We start from the raw sequence: 27,381 nt of genomic DNA, 5'->3' as shown, positions 1-27,381 counted from the left end.
TATATTGTATATAGTTAGTAAACACAATCCATTCCATTTTTTTTTTCAATTGTGCCTGAGGATGCACATTCAATTGACTCTCTATCTTCTGCTGAAACCTGTTCAAATTCATGCCAAATGGAACAAGAAGGGTACGCGGTTTTCACTTTCACTGCACACGACAAAAGAAAACAAAAGCACCTTGGTGGACAGTGGACACCAAAGCTTCTTATACTTAATTTGAGTCTGGGCCTTGCTCACAAAAGAGCATTCTGGCCGACAATGGCACTGCGGACAACGTAGCTTCCTCATTCATTTCAATGAGATTACTCATCAGGGGCTCCAGGCACAGAGGGCTTCAGGGAAAATACGCAGGAAGAACAGCAAAAAAGTTAGCATTTTGGCTTTACTTCTACCACAATGCAATGCAAACTATTAGGATATGCACTGCATTGGCCAATCAGATATGCCCCCCTTTGACTTTCATCGTTGATGTTAATGCGGCCTAAGAATTCAAAAGGTGGGACCTGCAAATAGTCTGACTGCATGTGAGCGTTACAGGTGCAAGCTTGAAGGCTCCGCAGACCCAAAACAGTTGAGTTGGCGTACAATGTCTCACCTTGTTCTGGTCGGTCCAATACAAGAAGTAACCTTTGGGGTCGACTGTTAGAGTCACCGGGGTCACAGTGGTAGAATCCTGGAGGAAAACAAAGAAAAAGACATCTGGAGTCAATGTGTGTGTGTCTGTTTATGTCTGCATATCCCTGTCTGAGTCTGTGTTTTTATAAGAGTGCATGCTTTTGTGAGCATGGCAGAATATTATTTTGCCAAACCAATTAATTGAGTAGTCAGGATCGAAGCCTAATTCTTGTAATACCACATGCAAACTAGAATCTGGAATGACATTAAAAGTGCCGTTTTTGTTTAGCATGCACCTAATCACTTCTTTCTAAGTTACTTTCCCCACCAATAACTGGCACCACTACACATGACCAAGGAGCCTGGTGTGTGTGTGTGTGTGTGTGTGTGTGTGTGTGTGTGTGTGTGTGTGTGTGCGTGTGTGCGCGTGCATGTGTATATGTTCCTTTGAGACTCTTACAATCATGAACTGCAGGTTGTTTTACAACTGATGTTGCTATTTTCCCTTCTTGGAACAGACAAATGCTTTCCCACAGTTCCCACACAGTGACAACTCTAAGCCCCACACACACAGTTTGACCCTGAGGCATACATGGCAATGCCATATTATTGGATGCTTCTATAAAAAGAAAGAGCCTTTCCTTCTTCTTTTTTCCTGTGTCCAGAGCGGCCGTGTAGTAGCGCATTGTCCTTCTCAATCAACCATGGCTGTGAGATCAGAGAGATGGAAACCATATTTGCTGCACAGAGCAAGATAAGTGTCTTCAGGAGGCTTCTAATGATGTTCCCATCACTGCATTGGGAGACATAACTAATGGTCTGCATCTCCTACACGCTTGGCATATTTGGATGCAAACCTATGTGACGTGCAGTGTCGTGTATCATAAAAAGGGTTGAGCTGGGAGCTAATAGACAGCAGAGTAGTCTTCCTTGATGTGTAGCCAAGTATTAGTACCCTGAAATCATTTCATAGTGTCTAAATACATCAATCCCAGTGCCTCATGATAGACCAATACGGATATCCACCGCTTTATGAAAACACAAAAAAAATTAAAAAAGAGAAAGAAAGAAAAAAATGTGGAATTGAGCGGAAGGTCAACAAGTGACTAGTTGGAATTTTAAGACTCGAGAGGAAACGTTTTGGTTCTGTTAACATGAGAACACAATCTTTGCGTGCTTGGTTGTATCACAAAACATGCAGTCAATGCAGTACCACTGAATGCACGCAGCCTACTCCCATTAGTCAGTTAGTGTTTACAGAAAAAAATTGCCTTATGTTCTCGGTTATTGCATATTGCATTCATCTAAGAACGAACTGCAGACCCATATCTTTGATCGCCACTTGAGTTTTAATCCAATTTCTTCAATTAAGTTTTTACAGATAAATGTATCTTTCACATTCTCCATGAAGACATCACTTCCAAGAAAACTCTGTAAAATAACGAGTTGGATCAGTAATTTTCCAGTGGGCCAATAAATCAAGTTTAGAATTCGTTCATGGGGGAAGATCTGGCGATTGATGAATTGTCTTTGATGTCAGAGAGAAAACAGAACATGGCTTGAGAGCACTGGGAATCTGCCTAATGATGTGAGAGAAGTCATTCTCACCCGCTTCCTTCTTAATGTCCTAACTCACCATGGCCACCATTATAAACACATTAAGCTATTATTGACTCTTAGCGACGATTTTTTCATGGGTACGCACATTTACGAGAAAAAACACATTTATTTATAACATTCAGAATAACTTGTTTAGATAACTACCTCCGCAGCAGTGCTGCTCATGCTATCTTATTGTTATTTGGGTGACTTGCGAAAGCACAAACACGCTGCGGGAACCGATCCCAGGGAGGAGACGTTGCCTGGTTTTTAAAATCAAGAGTTTGTACCATTAGCTATCAACTGAGAAGGTGTGTTCAAGAGGTGATTTGAGCAAAACATATTTCTGTTTTGGTTGCTCTGGACATATTCTACAATTTTTAAGAAATGTTTGACTCCCCGTGGAGCTTGATAATATCTCATTTAATACGCACCAGACCAAAATGGCCTGCAACCAACATTAACTTAGAAAAATCTCTGTTAACATGGACCCAGCATCATCTTTCCTGTCACAGTCAGTGATATATCTTTAAAGTCCTTTTCTGGAGGTCCGCCTATTGTCCACATAAAAGACAGTAGCATTAGGACACCCATTGGTGTTGAAAATGCCATTTGAACCAGACATGTCCTGAGCCACAGCAGCAGCAGCAGGCTGTCTGCAAGGGGCAGCAACAAAGATACAAGGTGCGTGCAGGAGAGAGGTTGGGGAGGTCTGGGACTACCTCACAAACATTTCGAGAGGTTTTCTGATTGCTCTTCTATTCTTTTTCAACAGTCCACAACCAGGCGGTGTGTGCTGAAGTCTGCAGTACTTCAGACAGTCTGCACTCAAAAACTCATGGCTGTTGTTCATACAGTACAGTGTGCCATCCTCACACAACAAAGCAAACTTAACACATTTTCTGCCTCCACAGAATGCTTGAACAACTTCCTATTGAAAGAGGTTAGAGTGGAGCCCAACATCAAAAGCCGAGATAAAAAGAAAATTATTAATTCAATCCTTTTATCCACTGACAATCTATTATAGCTTTATCTCTTGCGGTCTGTCTCGGTATTCCTCTGTGATTCTTTCCATGAAATAATACGGAGAGGAACAAATAGGAAGGAAGCAGTGCGTGGGAATTGTATCAGTTTCTGTGCATACGTCTGTGTTTGAGGGTGTGAGTTTTCACATGAAGAAGCCTGATGGGCATTTGGTTCTGGAGATAGGCCCACATATACAAACTACAGTACACAAACACGGCTGTCAGGGGAAACATACTCACACCTCTTCTCACAACATACCAACCAGAGAGCTGAAGGGCTGAGTGCTCATCAGTCACTACTAGTTAAGGAAATACTCTTATCTGGGTGTGAGATTGATAATTGACAGAGTGGTAGGTTTGCAAGTGTTCATAATTTTCCTCTCTGCCATCTGTACGGACCACACTCACACTCTTATAACACTCATACCATCTGTGCTGTTTGAATCACCTGGGCAGATTTTTCCACTGTGTATTTGGGAGGATGATCATAGCACATTTTATTACCAACACCTGAATGCCTATGCTAATCTAAGTGTATGATTTACATTTTTTATTGAGATTCGATTCTTCTTTAATGAATAATTTCACACAAGACTATAACAGCAGTTCCAGGCAGAAACACCACACATTTTCAGAGAGGGAAAGAGCTACTGGTTTCACCAAATGAAAGTAATCATGACTGTGCTCATAGAGTAAAGATATACAAAGGTTTGGAGAAAGCAGAGGAATGTGTCCAGCTATTCAAATGAGATGGGCTGCAAAGAAATGTGAAACAAACATCACAGAAAGTCCCTTTAAGAATATAGACAGCTATTATTGTGACTGCATAGGAGGTGAAAACAACAAACAATAAGGTCAATTCCGTTTCAAGCGCAACAGCTAAAGGTACATTTTCTACACAGGGTTATTATAGGGATGTGTTGACTTAGGGTTTGGGCAAGGTGCAGTGCGTCATAGCGGTCTGTTAAGGCTATTACTGTTGTGTTATTGCCGGCTACTCAGCAGCAGCGTGCAATCAATTTTAATCAAGGTCATTTCACTACAGCTATACAGCCAGTAGTACGGCCACATGGATAAAAACAAAGCCCGATCGTTCCCTTGCCTGTTGGGTCCGCTGCGGTCCGCGCATTGAGCCCCGATCCACTTATCAATTGTTAATTCATAAAAACGTGTTTTAGTGAACGGGGGAGTGGTTAGCTTAATTCACATATTCAATTCCTTTAATTATCAGAGCACATTCTCACACACAAGCCCAGTCAAACACAGACGAGCGCGCGCGCACACACAGTACATATCGTAAATTGGCAACTGTAAAGCACATGTCAGTAGACAGGCTATTTCTGCTGCATTTATTTATTTTATATAATTACATACAAGTAACCAGCAAGCCAATTGCAGGCAGTGCGGTCACCTCTGACAATTAAATCTGTTGGCTACTGTTGCATGAGGAACCTATGGATTGCGTAATACATTCTATATACATGCAAACAAAGCGTGCAGAAAACACCCGTCAGTGGAAACAAGAAAGGACTCACTGCCGGTCTCTCTCGCCATTACTTACATCATCCCATTTCATAAATTTGGTGCCCCTTCTTAGGCTCTCGGGCACGGACACTGGCTTGAGCTGCAGCGCATGAACTCCAGGCTGTGCCCCTGCCATTGCCTCATCTAGTCTTCTCGACGCACGGCAGGGGTAGAAATTAGTCACTTCACTCTCTTCTACTCTTATGTCTCTTCCTCTTCTTTTGTAATCTGCTTGAAAGCCGGCTGACTTTATTGCTGCCAGCAATATGTCATGCCCGCATTGACGGTGGCGCGTCTCGGCTTTGGAGAGCTGTATGGAGGCGGACGCAGGCGCAGCGGACCGGGGCCACTAACTGACTGAATGACTGACTGAGTCTGACTGAGCGACATGCAGCTAAAGCATACACGAGGAGAGAAAGAGGGAAGGAGAGAGAGAGAGAGAGAAAGAAGGAGGGGGGATCTGAATAAGTTACACGTCTGGTTTCAAATTGTACAAGTCAATGCATGTGCAGGATCGATGCTTGAAGTGATCTAGCGCCTCCGTGCGACCAAGGCAAGATGATGGTAAGAAGTGGCCCAAAGATTTATTTTACAGTCTATGATGAGAAGCCATAGGTGTGAAAAGCTCCCAAAAGCAATACAAAAGCAAGTGCATTCGACACTGATGTTTGGTTATTGCTGGTTTGGGAAATCATTATTCATGCATTCTGTAATATTGCAAGGTATTATTTTTTTCCTTGGGAGATAAACAATAGAATTTTCTTTGGGTGCTACCCTCATATGTAAATTGTGATATACACTGCAGAATAGAATATCTCATCATGATTTAATCTTTCGGATGCAGAAGACCATTAGCTATTTGTTCCTTGAGTTGGAACCGTTTTTAGGCAAAAAGGAGTGGTTAAAAAAATATATTCAGTCAGCTGATTCACATGGAATACCTGTAGAGTTGGACTTTGTCACTCCCCAAAAGGAAGCATCTTATGGTTTAGCACAGCAGGGTGTGATGACAACTTCCCCTCTATAGGTACATAGATTCAGAGCCCACAGGTGGATTCAGGGTGGAGTGGTGGGGCTATTGAAATGCTAGATATACATAAACAGCAGCAGTGGCAGGTGACAGCATAGTTTTCAGGTAAGCAGTGTGGCAGTGTGGCAGCAGGCATGCAGCAAAGAATGAGCAGACTGCTCACAGTAAGTACATCACCATAACCAAAAAGGGTGTGTTGGATGTTGTAGTAAGAGGAATAGCCTGTGAGTGTAGCAGCAGACTCAGTTTGATTAAAATAGAGCGATTAATTTGATTAATTTGTTGGATTTTTCTAAAAAGGCTTTCAAATATTCAGGCTGTCTTGTAGAGAGTTGAAATCTATGTCATAAATCGGGAAGCCTTTGTGCGCGTGTGTGTGTGTGTGTGTGTCTGTGTGTGTGTGTGTGTGTGTGTGTGCGGTGTCTGTCTTAAATATCTCATGAACCGTTCATCCAATTTACTTCACACTTTGACTCCGGAGTTCCAATTGAATATGGGGTTGGGAATTTGAAACATTTGGAGCAGTTTGAACATTACTGGATACTGGATATTACGTTTGAACAGCACTGGATATTGGATATTACAAAACTGTGAATAAAACTAAACTGCTGATCAATAGTCTGAAGGTTTAAAATTGGCGAGTAAAAAAGCAACACGCAGCAGCTGACCGGGCGAAGACAGCAGCAGTTTTTATCACTCGCGCCGGGTCCAGTTAATTAAGTGTGCTGCTAACTTTTACCTTACCCTCGGCACAATACTCTGCAATTAAATCCTTCCTTTAACGTTAACCGTCAAGCCACTAAGCCGGTTTGGGAATGAAAACCTATGCTGAAGTGTTAAATTCATTAACAATAATAATGACGAGACAACATCATTAAACGCTGATTGTGGTGATACCCACATGCAATATTGCACACAAAAAGACAATTATTATTGTTATTTGCATTGCCTTCCACCTTTTTATTTCCACCCTATTTGTCTCTCACTCTCGCTGCACACACACTCACAGTCCAGAGCCGGCTGATTAAGGAGTCCCTCTCTGTGCTCAGTCCGGTTCTGGGGGTTAATTTTGCTGATGGGCTGCATGGTGCGCCGCCATAAGTTCATGAGGCAAATGTCTGATTACTCCACATTTTAATTGTGATATTCTGTGATTAAATTCTGAATCTGCCACATTCTCTGTCAAGTAAATGTAGTAGTACAGTGCCTTCCTGTGATGTAGAAGTACATTATAAGTCAGTGGCAGACTATACAGTGGAATTTCAAGTAGCAATACCATAGGCCAAGCAATCAGCCTGTTCCAGAACCGGCACATTACGAACGGGCACTGTTCTAGTTGCATGATGAAAACATACATGCAGGCAAGTCAATTTGCAAGCACCACCTCATTATTTCTAAAATCCTGGCTATGTGCATGGAAAAAAAAATAAATAACATGGATGGTTCCACGCTCCTCACAAGACCAATGACTGATCAGTTCACTATTTTCAATGAATTTGAGTGTTTCATTTAATTTCATAACATTTTAAGAAAAAAAAGATTTAAGAACACTGAAAAAAGTGACAGAAATGTAGAGAAAAAACAACCAAATTGTCCAAAAACAATGACAACGAACTTTGGGAAAAGTGACCCAGAAAAACTAAATGTTGGTCTATGGAAGACAACACAAGGGTTAATGTAATCTATATATGCTCATCAGAAGGCAAAAAAAGATATATTCATAGTTTCATATGGAGGGTAACAGGTGCAGCTTTAATTTAGGAAATCGGTCCTCACCCATCAGCTAGAATGGAGAGTGAGGCCCACACATGGCTGTGGGCCTTCTTTCTTCTTCATGACCAAACGTCTTCAAAGTTCTGTGAGTCAAGAGTGCGTCACCATCTTAAGGACTTTTTTTAGCTGAGAATTCTTGTTAAATAAAACATAGAGTCCTTCTGGGCTTTGAACCACCCACACTCTTTGTTTTCTGCCAGTTCCAAAAAGGGACTACAGACTATTTGAGTCCTCAAAGCAGCCTCTGTGTCTCCCTGTGGTCAGTCCCTGGCCGGCCCTGACCGTCAGACATGTCAAACTAGTCAGACCTGTCAAAGTCTGACTGGCATTTTTCATGTCAGTCTTAACAGTAGTTTGTTTGAGTTTGCCTCCTGTCATTAATGATTGATTAACAGTGACAGTTTGGGGACCAGGCCTTGAATAGAGCTATAGTTGTGTGACAGCTCAGGAAAGTGAGAGAGGGATGTGTGTGTGTGTATGTGTGTGTACGCGCGTGTAAAGATACAGAGGCATTAACCTTTATATTTAAAGACAATATTTTCTGATGACGGACTTCAAGTGGAAGCACTTACTTCACTAAGAACAACAAATGCACCAACTAATGTCACCGCAATACGGAGACAGAAATGTTTTCATACCACAAATGAGTCATTGATATCCTGGCATGCCTCAGACTTTGGTTTCCGTCGTCTGTCTTCCTATCAGCCCTAACTCTAAAATCAGCCACAGCACTCTCGCACTCGAGACAAAAGGTCTACAGTAGGGAGAAATAACTGGATTGTCTTTATACAAAAGTACTTTGACCACAAATTTCCTTTTACCTTCTTTTAGAGAAACACTGCGCTTTTAAAATGAAGTTATCCAAGTTATGTCTTTCTTTTCTTTTATGTTGAAAAAAATTGAAATGTGGACGTTTATAGAGAAAACTAAATCAGTGATGCGTCAGGAAGACTTGAGGCAGAGATCAGAATTAAGAAGGCTTTAATAAATAATTCAGTGGACCTCTATCAGGAGACCACACACATCCTAATTTGTGTTTTACAATTTTCTTGGACAAATGACAGCAGAAATCTAGTTGGTGGAGAAGATAAGTCTTATCTTTTGAAACCACTACTTGTCCTCTGGAATCAATGGTAGAGATTCATTTCATTTCCTAAAGAACAGCCTTCTTAAACTGACTTCCTCCAGTGCAGGGACAGACTAACCTGTTAGGGGACAGAGGGGCCGCCACAATAAGCTGTGGGCCAGCTGTGAGCAGTAATCCTACGCTGCAATAGTAGCCTATAACGATTGCAATGTTAAAGGTATTAAACCTAAAAAATGTAATCAGGGATCTGTCAATCCAGGTGATGTAAACATCTGTTTTCTACTGGAAGAATAGCCCTAAAAAAGCCAATTAGTATATGGACCAGTAGTTTGTGCTCCTAAAATACATTCTCACAGAAATATTTGCAGGTATCAACTGTCGCTGAGTTGATTTCTACATGTGAGGAGAGAATGTTAAAAGGGTTTTCATGTTTAGTGTTGATAGTCCAATTCTATGGAAGACTGGATCACTAGTTGGCTGGGTACTTGCTGATGAAGGATCTGCAACTTTTTTGTATTCTACATATGAGCAGGGCTCTGAAGCATTCAAGATCCGTTTAAGGTCAATGGCGCACACTGAAGATCCATTTGCACTGGCCTTAGAACAAATAAATAGGCATCAATAATGGCAGTATGAAAGATATAGACACATTCAAATCAAAATCAATATATAGTAATGTTCACAAAAAATAGGCCCTCCTGGACCGACTGCCTGGACATCCAGAGGCAGTTGCTCTAAAACTGCTTACACCAGCAGCTACATGGTGCTCTTTGGATGGTTTTATATAGACCTTAGTGGTCCCCTAATACTGTATCTGAAGTCTCTTTATATAGACCTTAGTGGTCCCCTAATACTGTATCTGAAGTCTCTTTTATATAGACCTTAGTGGTCCCCTAATACTGTATCTGAAGTCTCTTTTATGTAGGCCTTACTGGTCCCCTAATACTGTATTTGAAGTCTGTTCTATATAGGCCTTAGTGGTCCCCTAATACTGTATCTGAAGTCTCTCTCATATAGGCCTTAGTGGTCCCCTAATACTGTATCTGAAGTCTTTTTGCCAAAATTCAGCCTTGGTGCAAAATTACAGCCACTAGAGCCAGTCCCAAAATTAGCTTTTCAATGGAAATGTTGAGTCTGGGGGTGTGGCTTTGACCAACTGCCACTTTGCCCGTTTGAAAGGCATGAAGTCTCTCTCTCATGGCTGGGCCAAATTCTCTGGGCGGCCAAAGCAGAGAAATGGGAGGTAACCTTGCCCCTTATGACCTCATAAGGAGCAGATTCCAGATCAGCCCATCTGAGCTTTCCTTTTCTCAAAGGCAGAGCAGGATACACAGCGCTTCTAGCCACTGGGGGACCATAGGCAGGCTGGGGAAACTCATATTAATTTAAAAAAAAGAAACTCATAAAGTAAAATCTTAATGCCATGGGACCTCTAAGCCAAGGACCCCTTAACTAAAAGAGAGACAGCGCAGGGACCCCCTGCTACTTATTGTATAAAATTAAGTTCCATATTGAACTGGGCCTACAATAACATGTAGGGGGGCCTAAAGCCTTAAATATCTCTGGGCTTAAGTGTTAGTTCGATTTACCAAAGTCACTTTGTGAATTCTGAAAGAGCTGTTTGGCATGGCAATGTGTGCAGATGAACAGTTTACCTCCATGGCACGGGCTTTCAGTTTGTTTGGCTAACGTCTTTTTTCTCCGATGTCAAGATGATACTTAATGTACATAGGAATTGTATGTCATAGCTTTGGTACGTGGTTAGTATATCAAAGCAATGAACCAATCACATTGCTTGACTTACGCAACCTGTTTTATAAACCTACACATTCCCCTTCAACAGGCCATTACACTGGCATTGGTGAAGAGGTGACATGGACAATCTGCTTCACATGCAGAGAGAGAATGAACTGCAGTGCACATTCACATGATGAGGAACAGGTGTTCTCAAATGACTGCCTGCTGGAGCTGTAATTATCAATATTAGCAGCACAATCAGCACACCATTAACTGGGCTGAATTACAGGCCAAAGTCCAATACATCTATGGGAGAACAATACAGTTTTGTTGCAGTGAGCTTGCAGGGTTTGAGAGGATGCAAAATATGTCTAAATCAACCACACAGTCAGACCAGTTTCAGATGATTTCAAAATTTGAATATCTAATTTCGCATCAGTTATCTGAACCTTCAGATGTGGCGTGGCAAGAGCATGGCGGACTACCCTTTATGCATGTATCCAATTAGCCTCTAGGAATGGCAAAAGGGTCTGTTTAAGTTGATGCCTGTATTGTCCTCTCTATGAACCCAAATAGAATCACACAGTAAAAAGGCATTACAGTACATTAGCAGCATCTTCTGGACCTTTCCTGCCAGTGCACTTTGTGGTCTACATTATATAAATACAGTATACTATATATCATAAACAGCCATAAAGCATGGCATATGAGCAGGCTTTGTTTGAAAAAAAGGTGCAAAGTTTTAAGATTTAAACCAACATCATTAAACAGAATAATAAAAATCAAATTTTGATGTATTTGAAATGTGTAGCAGGAAAAACTTCGATCACAGACAAAACGTTGACTTTAAGGCACTAGATGACGATTACATGGTTACAATCCTCTGTTTTATTCTGATATTATCATATTTTGTGAAATACAAAGTTTTATGGAAACTCAATTAGGAAACTTTAAAAAAAAAAAAAATGCAATTTTGCTATAAAGTCCTGCTCATTGAAGCCAAGTTGCCCATAATGGCCTAATACACCCACATGTATTACTGTAAAAGAGTCGTTACCACGGTATAAATGGTATGGCCAGACACTCAGATGGGCCTATTCCTCTGACAGTTGACACATTTATATCAAAATGTTGCCTAACCCTGAAGAAATAAAGGCCTAAAATGGCCCGAAAAAAAAGTTGTGCATGTGTAACTTTTAATTGTTTCCGAACCTAATTTTTCATCTGGTGATCATAAATTACCTCTTGCAGCTAACGAGACTAATAGTGAAAAGAACGTTATTTTTATATAATTTGTATTAATGCGTTATGCCTAGGTCAGATTTTTCCCGCAAAGTCACAAAATGATATATAGCAGGTAGACGGCGCTAAAGTCACACATTCTGAAGGGTCACAGATGCTGGAAAAGCCTGTGTCATCGGTTGTTGTTATGGCTGAAACTGGGGCAGGGGCATCACAGAAAAAAGGAAGTTAAACAAAGAATAATTAAAAGCCCAAAGGTAAAGTGAAAGACCACATTAAGTTTTTTATAGGGAGGAGACAATTACGGGATTGTAAATAATTCAAACGCCACCCTGAATTGGATTTAACAGGTGTAATATGTCTATTTCATTCATAAACTAACTTTCCAGTGTGTGATGTGGTTGTACGTTAGTAGCCTAGATTAAATTACGCCCCACTTCCATTTAACGCCTGGTTTTATATTTCTTTTCAGTCTGTGTTTGTGTTGGCCTACTTTTTCTTTTCCCTTGTCCCCCTGCACCTGTGTAAAGCGTCCGGGAGTTTCATGAAATATTAATATATATTAATATAAGTTATTATTAGGTTGGTTGCTACAACAAACTCTTAATGCTTTGGCTCGTGACACAGTGACAGTGCTACCATTACCTGGTTTAGCGCCCGATACACCCAGGCTAACTTACCACACGGAACACTTGAAATGCAACCATGCATCTGTAACTTATTCTCTTATTGTAAATGAATGATTTTCTGTCTGAGCAAAACAAAGAAACAACCTTTACGATAGCAGGTGTGGTAAAAACACTAAATCAACACAAACTGGAAGTAATAAAAAATAGCCACTTAAAAAACATATGCCTAAAGGCATCATAGTGTCCGTTGCAGTTAAATTTAGCTGACAAATTAATATATATATACATATATATATAATAATAAAAGTCCCCTGAAAAATGTGGGCTTATGACATAGAAGTCCCCTAAAATAAAAAAAAGTCAAACTTAAACTATTTTGTCATCTTTATATGTTTACGTTTATTCATATCTGAACAAGTTTATTGCCTCATTTATTTATTTCAGGATGTAACAGTAGGGAGTTGGGTTGGGAACCGGAGGGTCGATGGTTCAAGACCAATACAGTGGACTGGTAGCTGGAGAGGTGCCAGTTCACCTCCTGGGCACTGCCAGGGTGCTCTTGAGCAAGGCACCGAACCCCCAATTACTCGAGGCGCCTTTCCATGGGCAGCATGCGTGTGTTGTTCGGGCCTGTTTGTAATGTGTGTAATAACAATAGAGAATAAATTGTAATTTCCCCTTTTGGGATTAATAAAGTACACATAATTATTATTTATTTATGTTAAATATTGGGGTGAAATTTGACTAAAATGGCATTCCATAAATAAAAAATGAATCCTTATTTATAATTGTCACTAAAGACAAAGCACTGAAATAAAAAGATTAAAAAAATGAAAAGACAGTTATTCTAATGTATAGCTATTAAAGAATTCTCAGAGAATCTATTAATTTCAGCTTGGATTTAGCTGCATGTTTTACTGTAATGTGTCACAATGCTGTATATGATTTCTACGATAACAAAGATTGAAGTAACATAAAGAAAAAGCTTGTAAAATGTCTTATGTGTCAGCCAGAGATTCTATAATTCAGGATACGGCTAAATTTACACTTAAGTAAAGTTATAATTTGACTATAATTAAAAGGTTTTATTGGTCAAAATGTAAATGTGTCCCATGTGCTTTCTGGTGTGGTTTGAAAGGCCCGACACTAGTGTGGCCCACTGGAAATTCAAACAATTACTTGGACAGGATGTGTCTACAGCCTCTGGTGCACACTGATACTGTATCTTGAGCTAGGAGTGTGTAGTACGATAAAAAATTCTGCCATGTGTTAATAGCTGTGTGTGTGTGTGAAAAATCAACATAGGGACGGGGATTCAAATTATACGAAGCTAAGTGGTTTCAACCATTTCTGTTATCCACCTGTGCAAAAGGGAAACACTTGGTAATTCATGGGCTTCCATGCTAATTATGTGACTATAGTCTATTTACTTCTGTATTATGAAACCATCAGCCTTGGGATTCTAAATGGGTTCAGTTCAAAGAGGTCCTCTACCACTCATACTTATAAAATAGTGAGTAAGTACTGGCAGTCCTAACTACTACTTAGTGAATACGAGCTCTTCAAAGACACCAGGGATGTGGTTTCTTGCCCATAAAAAGACCAAAGCCATACCGGGACTTTCAAGGCTTCTAATGGGACAACGCATCAAGTTCACCAACAGAGAGTGCTGTGGCATAACTTTACGTTTCCCGGTGGCTCTCCTCTGCTTATGATTAAGAATAATCCTTCTCTCAAGGTTCAGGAACTTCATTGTCCATTCAATCCAAATTCCTGGTAACTAACATAACACGGAACATGTGCAGTGAAAAACGATATGTTAAAAACTTAACAGCTTGCAGAGGGGGCCCCGGGCCTGTGGTTCAGGTCAAATTATGAGTTTAAAGCAAAAGGCTGGAGCTATTTTGCTCCCCAATCCAAAAAATGTGTTTTTTGACATTATTCACACCTGGAGAGTTGCAGCGACCTTGTGGGCAAGATGGGGTAGGCTTTAATATGTCTCATTCCTTCCTCTGTTTCTGTGTGTGTAACCAAACACTTCTACTAGTTCTATTGTCTTATCTGGGATTGAGGAGGGAGGAAAAAAAAAACGGCAGGTGTTCTTCCCCTCAGGCTGCAGACTTCAGAAATGAGGAAAATAGAGGGTGGGAGTTGGAATGAAAGGGAACACGCATGCATGCATGTATAGATAAACACACACACACATACACACACACAAAAACACACACATGCACACAAGCATATACTTTGACGCACATGTCTGAGTGTGTCGCAAGATCACACGGCCAGTGCCGTTACATGCAGTGTAAACATGTCTGAGGGTGTGTATTAAATACTCATTACAGAGGACTGGGTAAGCTCTGGGAGAGACTGGGAGAGAAAACAAACAAACCCCACAGGGTGGCTGAGAGGGGTGGTGAGGGACCGAGGGAGGCCTCTCCCAGTGTAATTCAAGTTCAATAACTGACCCTTAACCTCACTCTAACTCAGGTTACACATTTCTGGTGAGACAGATTATAGGCGCAGTTACCTCACAGCTGTGGATACTACAGAAGCTTTACAAACACATACATACACACACACACCCACACACACACACACACACACACACAAATCAAAAAAGGTCAGTTGGTAATGTCAACAATCAACTAAGTATTCTTAAATATCAAATGGCAACATGGATGACAGGTTACCGATAGCATGCACCTTTTAGTATGATGTAAAGAAACTAGGACCACACAGAACCCTTTCACAGCCAGGAAGTAGAAGACATCATTCACCTGCGGGGCTGCAGCTGGGCCAGTTTCACTCTGTCAGAAAGAACTCATTACCTGCATGTCAAAATGATCAGAGAAGGAAAACACAGCCACTTCAAACCACTGACAAATACTGAGTAATTGTTCAGTTTACACCTTTGCAGATATGGAGTACACGCATCAGCGTTTCACTGGACCATTTGTCTGAATAGATCCCTCAGTGACCAAAATACAGAGTTTGGCTCCAAACATGAAAGGAATGCAGAGGGTGAAGAATTAGCATTTGGTGTTGTTTGTGATGTTTTTGTGTCTTACACTGTTTATGTTTTGGTGTTAGGGTAGCCACATTGTTAGGCATGAGAGTGCTTGCATAGTAGCAAATGTTGTATTTAATTTATTGTGTTTGCAAGCAAAAAAAATGAAATACACAATCTCTAAATGTGTCACGTAATATCCAACGTTATTAATTTCCAAGTTTCTCTGAACAAAACAGCTTTATTCAGTGTTAATATTTACTTTAATATATCCATCCGCCACATAAATCCAGATTTTGCAACTTCCAGATGAGGCCAATGGAAGGGTTGCAGATGTCACAGTTGTGGCCGCAACCTAAAAATGGTTCACATCCCATGCTGTGTTAGCATAACCACGGTCACATGTCTGAAGGACAGACTAGGAATGTGAGGGAGAAAGAGAGATGGGTATTGCTTTGGGTAAGAGACAGACTGAGCCCAGACATCTGTGCCTCTGGGCATCTTTTTCTTCCATTGTGTGGCACAACAGTAGATGGGGCTGCCGGTCTGTAACACTATAACAGAATAGAGTCTTCCTATTTAACCCAATCTTTCTTTCTTTTCTTTCCACAAGTCCCTGTGGACTCAATATTTATGGATTGGTAAAAGCCAACATGGAACGGGGAGTTGACCAACATATCAAGTGTCAAGGTCTTGTCAGAAAGGTAATAAATTTACATCATTACAGCTCATCCTCTGGGGAGATGGTGGGGCTAATTCAAACCATCCACCGCAGCTGGGAGAGAGAAACATGTTTTATGTCTCTTAGGCCATTTATTATTTTCAGAGTCATAGCTTGTCTATATGGCATTCCCCCTAATCATCTTCAAGTTACATATGTCCAATTGTCATTTCAAAACTGACATCTTGAGACAAAGCAAAAGGCATCATTGTGTCTAAATGAAAACCAGGATTTATCAGAGCCCTGCACCTCCCACTGTGACTTTACCATTAAGTGTGTTTGTTATGAGTAGATCTGCCAATCAGCAATGAACAAAGGGTCTTTTGTCCATGGCCCACTATGGCACAGTTCCAGAGAAGGCGTAAAACTCCTGTCTGCTCTGATAGCAATCTGGGGCTAAAGCCCTTCTCCCAATCCCTACACGCAGCAGCTACCCAGTGCTGACTAAGCCCAGGCCGCACTAAGATGCTGATCTAAGGTCAGTTTTGTGCCCCACAAATGGTTTTAAATAGAGGATTAGGTGGAGGTAAGCTTGTCATAGGTCTGTGCCTAAGGCCAGGTGTGGAGTTAGGGATCAGGCTTTGTGCTGTGGTAGAGCTTTTTCCCTTCAAGTGGGCCTAAGTCCTTTCAAGACAGAAAATGTTGATGTTTACATCCTAGCTGTGACCCCTTCTTGGCCTCTCTGCTCGAGCATTCCTACCATAGCTGTGACATCTAGCTAAGCTTTAGGACACCAGGGGGATAGTGAAAACAACGCTTAATCACAGCCACAGGGCACCTCAATGATAACAAAGCAACCCCTTAACCCCTCTGTGTTTGTGTGTGTTCCTTAATATTTATATGTGTATGTACGTGTGCGTGTGTGTGTATGTTTTGTTGTCGCTGAGCTCGGATTTCTTGGTCCAAATGTGCCCTTATTCTGAACACAGGGATTCAGGGGCCACAACGCATGTATTCGGATGAGTCACCTACTTCATTTTCTCAGAATCAGCGTTGGGTCTGGGCAAGAATCCTGTTCAGATAATCACGCCTAATTCCACACAGATCAGGCACATTTACTGTACACCTGGAGGGGGATTCCCAACACGTTTATCCAATATGCACTGAATGGAGATGTCGAAAAACATAAAGCCCCGAAGGTCATGCAATGTCCAGGATCATTAACACCAACGGGACATGCAGCTGTGACAGTTCTTTCTTCACTGACATGCTCTTCTTTTGACATCAAATAGTCCCATTACACTGGAAGTAGGTAAAATACATGACAAACATCAAGCATAGGATTGGTAGGAAAAACCACAATTCGTGATCAATTTCAATGACTTTCCTGAGATCAGAGTATGCATTCAACAGATTTTACCATCAACAACACAAGTTCTACTCAGGTTTTTCTGAATATCAAGGTAGTTGACGTCCACACATTCCCTGTCAGCGCCATAGAGAAGGAACCGTTTGGACAATGCTTTCATTTGTGTTTTAAAGCAGTGTACTCAGTTTTGCTCGGCTGTGGGTGCAAGGCAGGGCTCTAGCTGCGGACTGCTGAGCTTGAGGAGATAGGTTAACACAGGTCAACCAAGTCCAGCTAAACAAACATGTGCTATCAAAGAGGAAATTTCCTGTCCAATCTGCAAGTTTTCTCTTCACAGTTAGGGTACATTCACCAGATGATCCCAAGGGATGAGACAACTGGTGCGTGCAAGTGACTGTCAGTACAAAGGAACTCTGTTGATCGGTCACCTTAACGCACGACGCCGTGGTTAGCTCAAGATCATATAGGACTTTAAAGAGCAGAGAGGGTTAAAAAATATAACTTAAACCTTTCAGTCCGGGTTTGGTCATTCTATGTGAAAATACTCTCACTTAAAAACTATTCTTGTCCTTGACAATTTCTTGCACTGTATAAAGATTTGGGATTTGCTTTGTCATATATCAAACGGTATTCATATGTACAAGTGTTACATTTTCATTTCACGCTAACTTAGACCCGGCAAAAGGACTGCATGCAGGATGTGTCACACAGCAATTAACCGCCAGTGAGGGTTTGGCTTGAAAGCTTTGCAACGTTTCAAATTGCTTCCCAGCCATAATTCCTCCATCCTCTTTGACTCAATTACCTGTCACCTCACCAGACAAAGGACACACTATGGAAGGCAATTTCTTATGCAGAAATACTCGATGTATACGCATGCACTCACACCACATGCGCAGTCACACACACACACACACACACACACAAACGTAGGCACACACACAGAATAACAATACAATAGTGCTTATGGTTGCTAGGCGTTGTTATTATTTATGGCGGGATAAGGTTGCAGGCTTAGTGCCGCATCAGTGTCTTCCAACCAGGTGATGAGCGTTTGCTGACAGGGCTTTAGCCCTTCTCTTCTAACTAGTGGGGATATTCAGCATAATACATGGCTGAGAGAAAAGACTTCAGCACTGCTCAATGTTTGGAATACAAACAAGAAAGACAAAATGTATAAGTAACTTAGTAGGTGGTGTTTTCCTATTGAGGCTAGTGCAAATGGTTCTGGACCTATTGAGATTTTGAATGGAATTTAATATAAATTTTAAGGAGAAAGCTGCCCAACAACCAGTATCATGCTTGCCAACAATATCACATATTTTTGAGACTGTCAAAACTTTGCTCTCAGTGTGCAGATATTTTTACATTAGCATAACAAGTCTAGAAAACTGATTTTATATTAAAATGTATTCAAAAGTTTTTTTCGGGATCCCACTACTGTTTCATGGTTTAAAATCCTTTTTTCTTGAACAAAAAAACTCCAACATATCTTCCAGCGCGCATGTGTGTGTTTGTGTGTGTTATGTTGCTATGCGTCTGTGTCTCTGCGGTAGTGTACAACAGTTACCTAAAGTACAAGAGCATGTGTGTATTTCAGTGTGTGTTCATACTGTATTAATGCGTGCGTGTAATGGTGCATGTGCGTATCACTGGGTGGACCTCCCCCGCCATACTGCAAAGATTTTTCATCACATGAAAGCCAACAGGGGGTGGTATGCATGTAGGGCGAGTCGCTTCCATCTGCCCTGTCCACTTAAATTAGTGGGGCCTCGCATCCAGCAGCATCTGGTTCCAATATGGAGCCAGGCGGAAGGGTGGGTGCCTCACTGTGCGGCGGAAAATACAGCCTACTGTACCTTTAAATAGCCCTCAGGAGGCTAGGGACGGATGCTGGCCCTATCGCTCTATTCCAAGATTCTTTGTATCTGGCCTAACACTTCTTCCCTTTGAAAGAAGACAAATGTACAATTAGGCAGGAATGCCTGCAATGTTTTCCAAGTGTGTGTTCGCAGAGCTGGCTGGAGTAAACGGCAGATCAACTAGTGAGAGGTTGTGAGCCGTCAACCCTCCCTCACTGTTCCGCGGCGAGATGCACCATCTGACCTTAGCCAGGCTGGGTTTCTCCGGGTCTACTGGTCCGTGTTTGGGTTAGCCTCTTGTTGTTCTGGTTCTGCTGCAGTTTGCCGAGCCAGGTCTCTGTCAGCACTCCTTTGTGGCACAAGTCTGTAAAGATCCCTCCTCCTCTTCTTCTTTCCCTGGATGAGAGGCACTTCAGAGCTTACCCATAATTCAAAGGTTTCCATCTCAACCATAATTCACACTGTGCTCTACCCTAACTAAAGGGGCTGTCTGTAACTACGGTGATTGCATGTTTGTCAAACGAATTGTCAATGCAGTAGACTCAGGAGTAGGAAGACACAAGGGCCAGAAACATGATGATGACGACACACTTATACACAGGACTGTGCACAATAGTATCATCCTATAGTCATTTATGATCTACACAAAGACTGCTCTAATAAATAAATGCACATACTACAAAGTGTTACTGTAGTAACAGAGTTTACAGGATGCTGTAACCAATAGGGTGAGACATTTTATGACGCCCATGTCTGTAACGCATTAACATTGTTACACTGCTTTTTAATCTGCTTACAGCACTTTATCATTATAGTGATTAGCACAAATAAATATTCATAATGTTTTATAACAATAGGCATGACACATTATAAAGCATTTTATAATTACTTATAAGGTCGAGGATCATAATACTTCATTATTGCTGGACTCTCACTGACATTATTTTTTGCAAAGATTATAGTGTATTAGGATTGTAATACATTGTAATGCATTATAATCAGTCAAAGTGATTTTTCCAAGTACTCAATGGGTGCTTGAAGTAAAGTAATACAAATACAAGTTGGTTATAAATCACTATAAGTGGTCATTGTTTGCTTTAAGTAAAGTGAAAAACCTATAATTAAATCTATACAAGTATTACACAGAAAATGTTGTGAAATGTATGTATTTGTTTAACGGGAGATGACACAAATTGAATACTCAAATTCAACACAGATTTTTTTATGATTTTCACTTAAGTAATGTTTCCCAAAAAAACTCACTCTAAAAGACTGAACTGACTCCAATTATAGATACTACCTGAAACAATTTCTACAGACAGGGAATGTGTGTACAGCAACTACTTTGATTTTCAGACAAAACGGAGTGGAACTTGTGTTATTGATGGTAAAATCTGTTGCCGTTTATATTAGATCGTAACAGACAATAGGTACTGTACTGGTAGTTTTCTTAAGGTACTCCAAATGGACACAAGTGAATGACTAATTTACTAGTGGTTTCCCCCAAACGTTCCTCACTCTAAACACTAGTTGGATTTCCGATCATAGGCTACAATGTATTTGAATGTGGCGTATGTATGTGAATTGTAATACACTATAATACTTGCAAAATATAATTGCATTGTATTCATTACTTTCTAAGTCATTATAAAATGCTTTAAAATGCTATTGTTCTTATTATGATTATTGTTGTAAAATGTTATGGGTATTTATGTGTTAATATAACTATAATTGTGGAGTGTTATGAGCAGATCATAAAGCATTATAAGTATATTTATAATGCATAATAGACATGGGGGTCAAAGTGTTACAAAAAAGGGGTTATATCCCACTCCCAATTACAGTGTTGGGGGGTAATGCTACCGAGTGCCATTGCCAAACACCATAGTAGATGAGTGTAAAGCTTTACGTAGCTAGGGTACATGTAATGTTAACAGTGACAAGACTAGATTTTTCTAGTCTAAAGTTAGAAAGTTGTTTCCTCATACTGTGTCAATCAACAAAAGGATGATTGTCTATCCTACAATGTACTTTGACTGAAAATATATTGACAGCACAAATCTCTTTTTCGGTTCAAAGTACATTTTAAAATGATCAAGATAGCAAAAAAGACACATTTAAAGTGACAAATGACAAACAGCCTTATCTTATCTTAGTGAAATAACTACAAGAGCATGAAGGGGGATACATATACTGTATATAACCTTATATAAAAATACATCTTCTATACAGAAAGCTACACATGGTTTAAGAGGCACTCTGGAGGCTCTCCATTGAATTTTCCAAGCACCGGGACTATGTGTTTGCATTAGCAATGAAGGAGGAGAGCATGGAGTGAAAAACACAGTGAGATCAGATAAGACTGATGACAAGGCAGGGAGAATCGATGACAAACTTTTGACAGCTTTGGCTCACGTCTTCAGACCTAGCCGGCCTGCTAAAATATAGATCGCAGTGTGCCTCTGAAACACACACACACACACAGTACGGTATTTGTGTGTTGTGTGAGTGATTAGCTGGGTGAACCAAAGGAAAGCACGGTGGTGCCATTGTCAGAGAATAAATGCTCTCTGAAATATCTGGATTTTTGTTTTTCAAAATGTTAGAAGACGTGAAATAGCACTTCCATGTATCTCAGTCTTCACACTCACTGCTATTGTTACAAAATCCTTGCCCTTTGACCTCATGTGTTGGAGTGCACACATGCAAAGGGCATATCCAAAACAGCAGGAGGTTAAACTCTATCTTGTAGCTTCTCAAATTCAATATTGATAGATTACCACTAACGCGTTGTACCTATGTAAACTGTCCACCAGCCAAACACAACTTCCACAAGTGCTAACAACCAGGTAATTTTTATTAAGTTGTGACTTCCTTTTTTTCCTCTTCCTTACATTAGGAGTTCAGAGGTCAAGAGGATCTGTCAGCGGGGACAGAGAGGATTATGGGTGTAAGCATTCCATTGGCAGTCATTACTGCCCTCAGTCAGCACCCAGTACTCTCTCTCCCCCTTTTTTCTCATCCTCTGTCTTTCTGTCTCTTCTCTCTCTTGTCCTCTGACAGACTAAGAGGCAATTAGTGTCACATTAGCGATATCCAGAGTATAATTCATTTTCTTGCCAAAGCTGCTGCTGTTTAATTATTTTTCCTTTTGTTTGATTTTTTTTTTTGTATATGATCTCAAAAAAACTTGAAAACTTAAACATCCATATCTTTTCAATATACATGATGTATCAATGCAATTCTGTCGTGAACTTACTTACTAAAGCCTCAACTTTGTTCACAGCTCTCTGCAAAACTGTTCCTCTACTGTAACAGTCCCTGCTGCATTACAATCACCTATCCCAACACAATACTATAAGTGAAGGGAAAATGAGTGTGAGCAGAGCTGTGAGGTTTGGACCCCTGCACTAGAACCCCAGCCCGGTAGGATTCCTCACATTATAGTCCGTGCTGGAGCTGGAGCTGGTAATAGATCTGAGCAGGCCTGCTGGGCTCAGCGCATTGTGGACTGTCCTCCCCTGCCTCAGTTTTCTGCTTTGGAACAAGACAGCGCTTTTCCTTGTAGTACATCTTCCTGAGAACAGCCTCAGGTACTTAGTTTCCCTCCCTGTGTAATTTTTTTTTAAAGCACACATGAATATGTTTCTTTCCTTTCCTTTCTACCATCCCTCAAGTTTCTCCTCATGCAGCTGTAACAGGATAGTGGGAGTTTACATCACAGCAGAGCGAGGGTCTGGGTCTTTTTGACAGTAATGCAAGGGACACTTGTTTACCTAACCTTATGGGTCACAGTGCAGTTAAGCAGGAAATGAATGACTTCATTTTTGGGGTTTAAATTAAAGGGTTCCTCCTCTCTTGAACTTTAAACAGATTTGTGCATACTTTGGAATGAACAAAGCACTCACACAAGCACAAGGACCTTCCTACTCTGGCTGTGACTATAAACCAAAAAGAGAGTAAAGAATTACACTGATGGCATGAATGTAGTACAGTACAACATCTGAGGTTTTAACCATTTGCATACTACTATAGCATTCCTTACTATCTTAAATCTTCTTAATGCTTCATACAAATACAAAAAAATTAAAATAATCTTTCATTCAGCATGACACGGTGTCAGTTACTTGAACAGTTACTGGGCTACGCCACATTTAAGGGAAATTGCTACCTTATGCGCCTTTTTTTTTCAAACACTGGGGTTTGAATGGGACCTTTTAAAAAAGGGGGTAGTGTTTCATTTAGAGTTGGTGGTCATTTGGGCTATGTGATTTTACCACCAGGGAGCCTTGGAACCATTTACACTCACACATGGCACCAAGGCCTGCTGTGGTGGTGTTCAAGTGCTTTGGAGATGCCTGGACACCATGAGTACACAAATTAGAGCCCATCTTTTGCGTACTCGTCCCACACCAAAATGTGCGGGCTATAGGATCACGCTCTGCCTCTCCCTCTCGCTCTTACTCCAGCCTTTCATGCTGCTTGCTCGTCAAAGGAGAATTGATTAAAGGCCCTTTTTTAAATGACTTCCTTTTCAGAGCTATTATTTCCCAATAACCAAAGGAGAGTAGATTGAGATCAGTAGTCTAATCTGTTGTTTCCCTCTCTTTCTTATTGCTGTTTTTGTTCAAGCCCTGTAAAGGAGCTCACCCCATTTTTCCTGTCAGTCATCGGGTTGTAATACTGGGGCTCATGGCTGTAACTTTAGACTGCTCAAGCACTCACGCACAGGCCTTACTGAGAGAACAGAGTGAAACAAGTCACTCTCCAAACCCTCTGACAAATAACCCTTGCCACAAAGAACCTGTAACTCTGCCGCCCAGGGAAAAATGCTTTGATGCTGCAATAGAAAGGAGGGCTTCTTCACCGGAGCCAGTGCAGTGGCTAAAAAGAGGAGGTAACAGAGATCTTCGGAAGCAATAGAAATCCTCGAAGTCATTATCCTATTTACAGAAACACAGCTACAAACCTGAAGTTAGTGTGATGGAGTTTTTCCCCAATACTATAAAAAGGCAAAGCACGAATAGGTTTGGAATGGCAATATGTCATGCTTCCCTGGTGCCAAATTGAGTTGAAAGTCAAGCTTAGCCATCAAAACACATAGCAGATGTGAAGAAGAAATGAAAAGATAAGGAAGGATGAGGAGTCTTCATTCTGTGTGAGCAGAAACACCTACAGTGTCCGTCTTACTCAGGGCTCTAATCGGAACACACCATCTCCCTTCAACTTCAAACATTCCTGTAAACACCTGCTTGTATCTCACTTTTGCATCTGTGTGGGTAAAATGCCGCCTGTTCTTGTTTGCCTATGTACAGACAAGACCTCCGCTAGCTACCTCTGGACAGTTATTTTCTTCTGTAGCCATGCATCACATCTCCTCTCAAGATGAAAAGCTCGGGGAGATGAAAAGCAGACTCCGGGGGGGAAACCCGTTGTAAAGAAGAAACCTACAGGTGAGAAATGTGCGGTTTTGGTAAACAAAAGTTAGATTCATCCAGGTGGTCCCAGACGCCCTATCCAAACAGAGGTCTCAAATTGAGCAGCATCAAGATTGTGTTAGAAACAGCGGTATGTTCGTATCTCTCACTTTAATGATTAATCTGATCAAGGCAACTTTTCATCTGTGGACACCAATGTTCTTGGAGCTCTTTTAACTTGTCATTTGGACATGTAATAACAAGCATGTGTTGTGTCTTAAAGCAGTTTCAAAATCACCTTCACAGGCTGAGACGCCTGTCTTTCAGACAGTTCTGACATACAGTGCGACATTACATTATAATGCTTAATCTACGTAAAGATCATCAGCAAGAAATAATATTCTATTTGGCAATGCTGCATGTAAAGCTAAAAGACATCAATTGAAAAGTAAGGATTACATTTTGACAGGGATTCTTCCGTCCACCGCTTTGACATAACTGTTGCTTTAAGTTGCTGTAAGTCGAGACAGACTGCAGAACTGCCTCTAATACGCTGCATTTTTAACGCACACTCCCTCATTATGGCTTGGATTGGTGGCTTAGCACTCACTTTTCGCTCATTCCTGTGCAGGCTCTGTGCATGCTCTCTCTCTCTTTCTCTCTCTCTCTCTCTCTCACCTTGCATGCCTGTTCAATGCAACCCTGCCTGTCCTCCACGAGTCACCAATTGACCAAAGGTAAGCACCCACCCCCCGCCTATGCCATTGAGTCATAAGATGTGACATTTCTCGCCAAAATATTGTGTTCAGCATTGATTTAAAGCGCCAAAAACAGCAGTGATTTTTTTAGAACCAGGAACCACAGTTGAGTTTTCTAAGGGTAAAACAAAGCTGGCTTTTGTGCCTTGGTTCTGGGAGGCCGCTCACTCTTGTCATGTACATGTGAAATTAATTAGGAGGAAATACTAAAACACTTGGGTGGAAATTGCTTTTCACCAGATGTTCTACATATGAGGATCAATTTAGTATTCTTAGCATCGCAAAATGACTATATGACTGCTTGCTTCTTTGATGAAGGCCAATCTGTCACTCAAGGCACATAAAAAGAATTCAGGGTTATATGCTACTGTTTGTTCCACTTTATTGAGTCTTAGGTAATGTGATTACTTAACCAGGTTAGGAAAATAGAATGTTTCATTCTTGGGTAAAATTCGACACACTGACAAGAGGCCCAGTGTTCCTCAATGATCCATGCATAAACCGAACGAGTGGTCTTTTCCTTGTCGCCTGCCCCCAAACACAGAGAGGCCAAATAATCACAGATAAATCACTGTCGGATGTGTGATAGCCAACATAACAGAGGTGTTTAGGTATAAGTCTGCAGCTGACATCTCATATGTCAGGCATATGTTTTTAGTGTGTTTCGGGAAAAAAACAGCCTTCACACATGTCTGTTTATGGCACTGACTGTTGCAAATCTCCACAATATGGATACAAAAAGCACAGCGTGCAATGACAAAGCAGGAGCCAAGATGAATCGGGAGATCAGCAACACTAATTTCTTGCCTTCTGTTTACATTTCCTGCTCTGCTGCCCAATGTCAAAGCTGTGTGGGGAGGAAAAAGGAAACTACTTTGATATAGCTCAATACACTGCCATAGTTGTCCTCATTTCAGTTGTCTCCCATTATGAGTTTTCAAGATATAATATGTCATTGAAAGAGAGCTGGCCCTGGATGTCTAAGGCAAAGTGACTACACAGTAAAATACAGCAGCTCTTCGCATAGCTTCTGTTGCTCTGTGTATATTCAAGAGAATCCAAGCCATCTGGAGTCTGTTTATTGTATTACAAATGACACATAATGGTAATCTGGCATGTGATGAGAGAATGTGAATTACAGACAGGGGGCATGAAACGGGTATTAACCTTGATTTGATTTCCTTTAAGGACATTTAATTTAAGGCCACATTTTATTTACCTGATTATTCATTACAGTAAGCTCGCCCATAACCGTATGAAACAGGATAAACAGAGGAAACCGCCAATTAAATCACATTCCAGGGAAGATTGGGGGGCTTACTGTATACAGAACAGTTGGTTTAGTGACATAAATATTTACACAAACTGCCACGAATTAAGACAAATGTTACCAGGAAATAGGCTACATTATGAGGGGCCGGAGCAAGGGTTTGTCTAAATTTATTGGCCTCTCTCGAGTCCCAAATTTCTGAAAACTGTTTCCCAGTTTTTCAAAGTGAATGAAACAAGACAACTGTCGCAGCTCTGAGCAAGTCCAAGCAGTAAATCATTCCCCTAAGCTCGTTCTCTTAACTTGATGTGCTTTTCCTTCAAATGTTGAAAGCTTAATGTGATGTGAACATTCATTTTCCATTGACATTTACAGCAAATACTAACATGGATCATGTGTCTCAAGTAGACAGAGAGAGAGAGGGAGAGAGAGATGGGCGGAGATATGAATAGTTGCATCAGACTGGCCCTAGTAGAAGTTAAAGATACATACTGCATGTCCAGGGAGTGGATGTCAGTTAAATGTTTATACAGCTGCTCTGAAGATTATTATTATCATGAAACCACACAGCTATAATGTCATTCTGTGGATGCCAGAGTACAATCAGGTCTTCCCTATAGCCTACTAGCCTCTTCTCTCCCCCTGCCAGACAGCCCTGCTGTTCTGCTCCCTCCAGGCTGTACGGCTGGGATCAGACTCAGCACGACACCATCGTAATGAAATGTGACAATAAAATGGGTTTGTTCCAGACTAACTTCAACCATGTGAAA

The 27,381-nt window shown here is 41.0% G+C and overlaps 1 protein-coding gene across 5 annotated transcripts in view; it reads right to left on the bottom strand.

The window, feature by feature from the left end:
* The window catches only part of LOC117961090 (1-phosphatidylinositol 4,5-bisphosphate phosphodiesterase beta-1), a 165,155-nt gene that overhangs the window by 99,490 nt on the left and 38,284 nt on the right, over positions 1–27,381 (bottom strand). For 3 of the 5 annotated variants that reach the window (XM_034899488.1, XM_034899486.1, XM_034899487.1), the window contains exons 1-2: positions 4,804–5,168; positions 599–676 (exon numbers count right to left, since the gene is read on the bottom strand). In XM_034899488.1, the coding sequence (XP_034755379.1) occupies positions 599–676; positions 4,804–4,902 (177 nt within the window). In that variant the 5' untranslated portion in view covers positions 4,903–5,168. Of the gene's footprint in view, positions 1–598; positions 677–4,803; positions 5,170–27,381 lie in introns of those variants that run through there. The other 2 variants (XR_004660315.1, XM_034899489.1) reach the window with 2 other exon arrangements.

This window comes from Etheostoma cragini, chromosome 18, assembly GCF_013103735.1.
Source record: "Etheostoma cragini isolate CJK2018 chromosome 18, CSU_Ecrag_1.0, whole genome shotgun sequence".
Classification (NCBI taxonomy): domain Eukaryota; kingdom Metazoa; phylum Chordata; class Actinopteri; order Perciformes; family Percidae; genus Etheostoma; species Etheostoma cragini.
The sequence above is the reverse complement of the archived record's forward strand: the minus strand, read 5'-3'. Positions and strand labels throughout refer to the sequence as shown.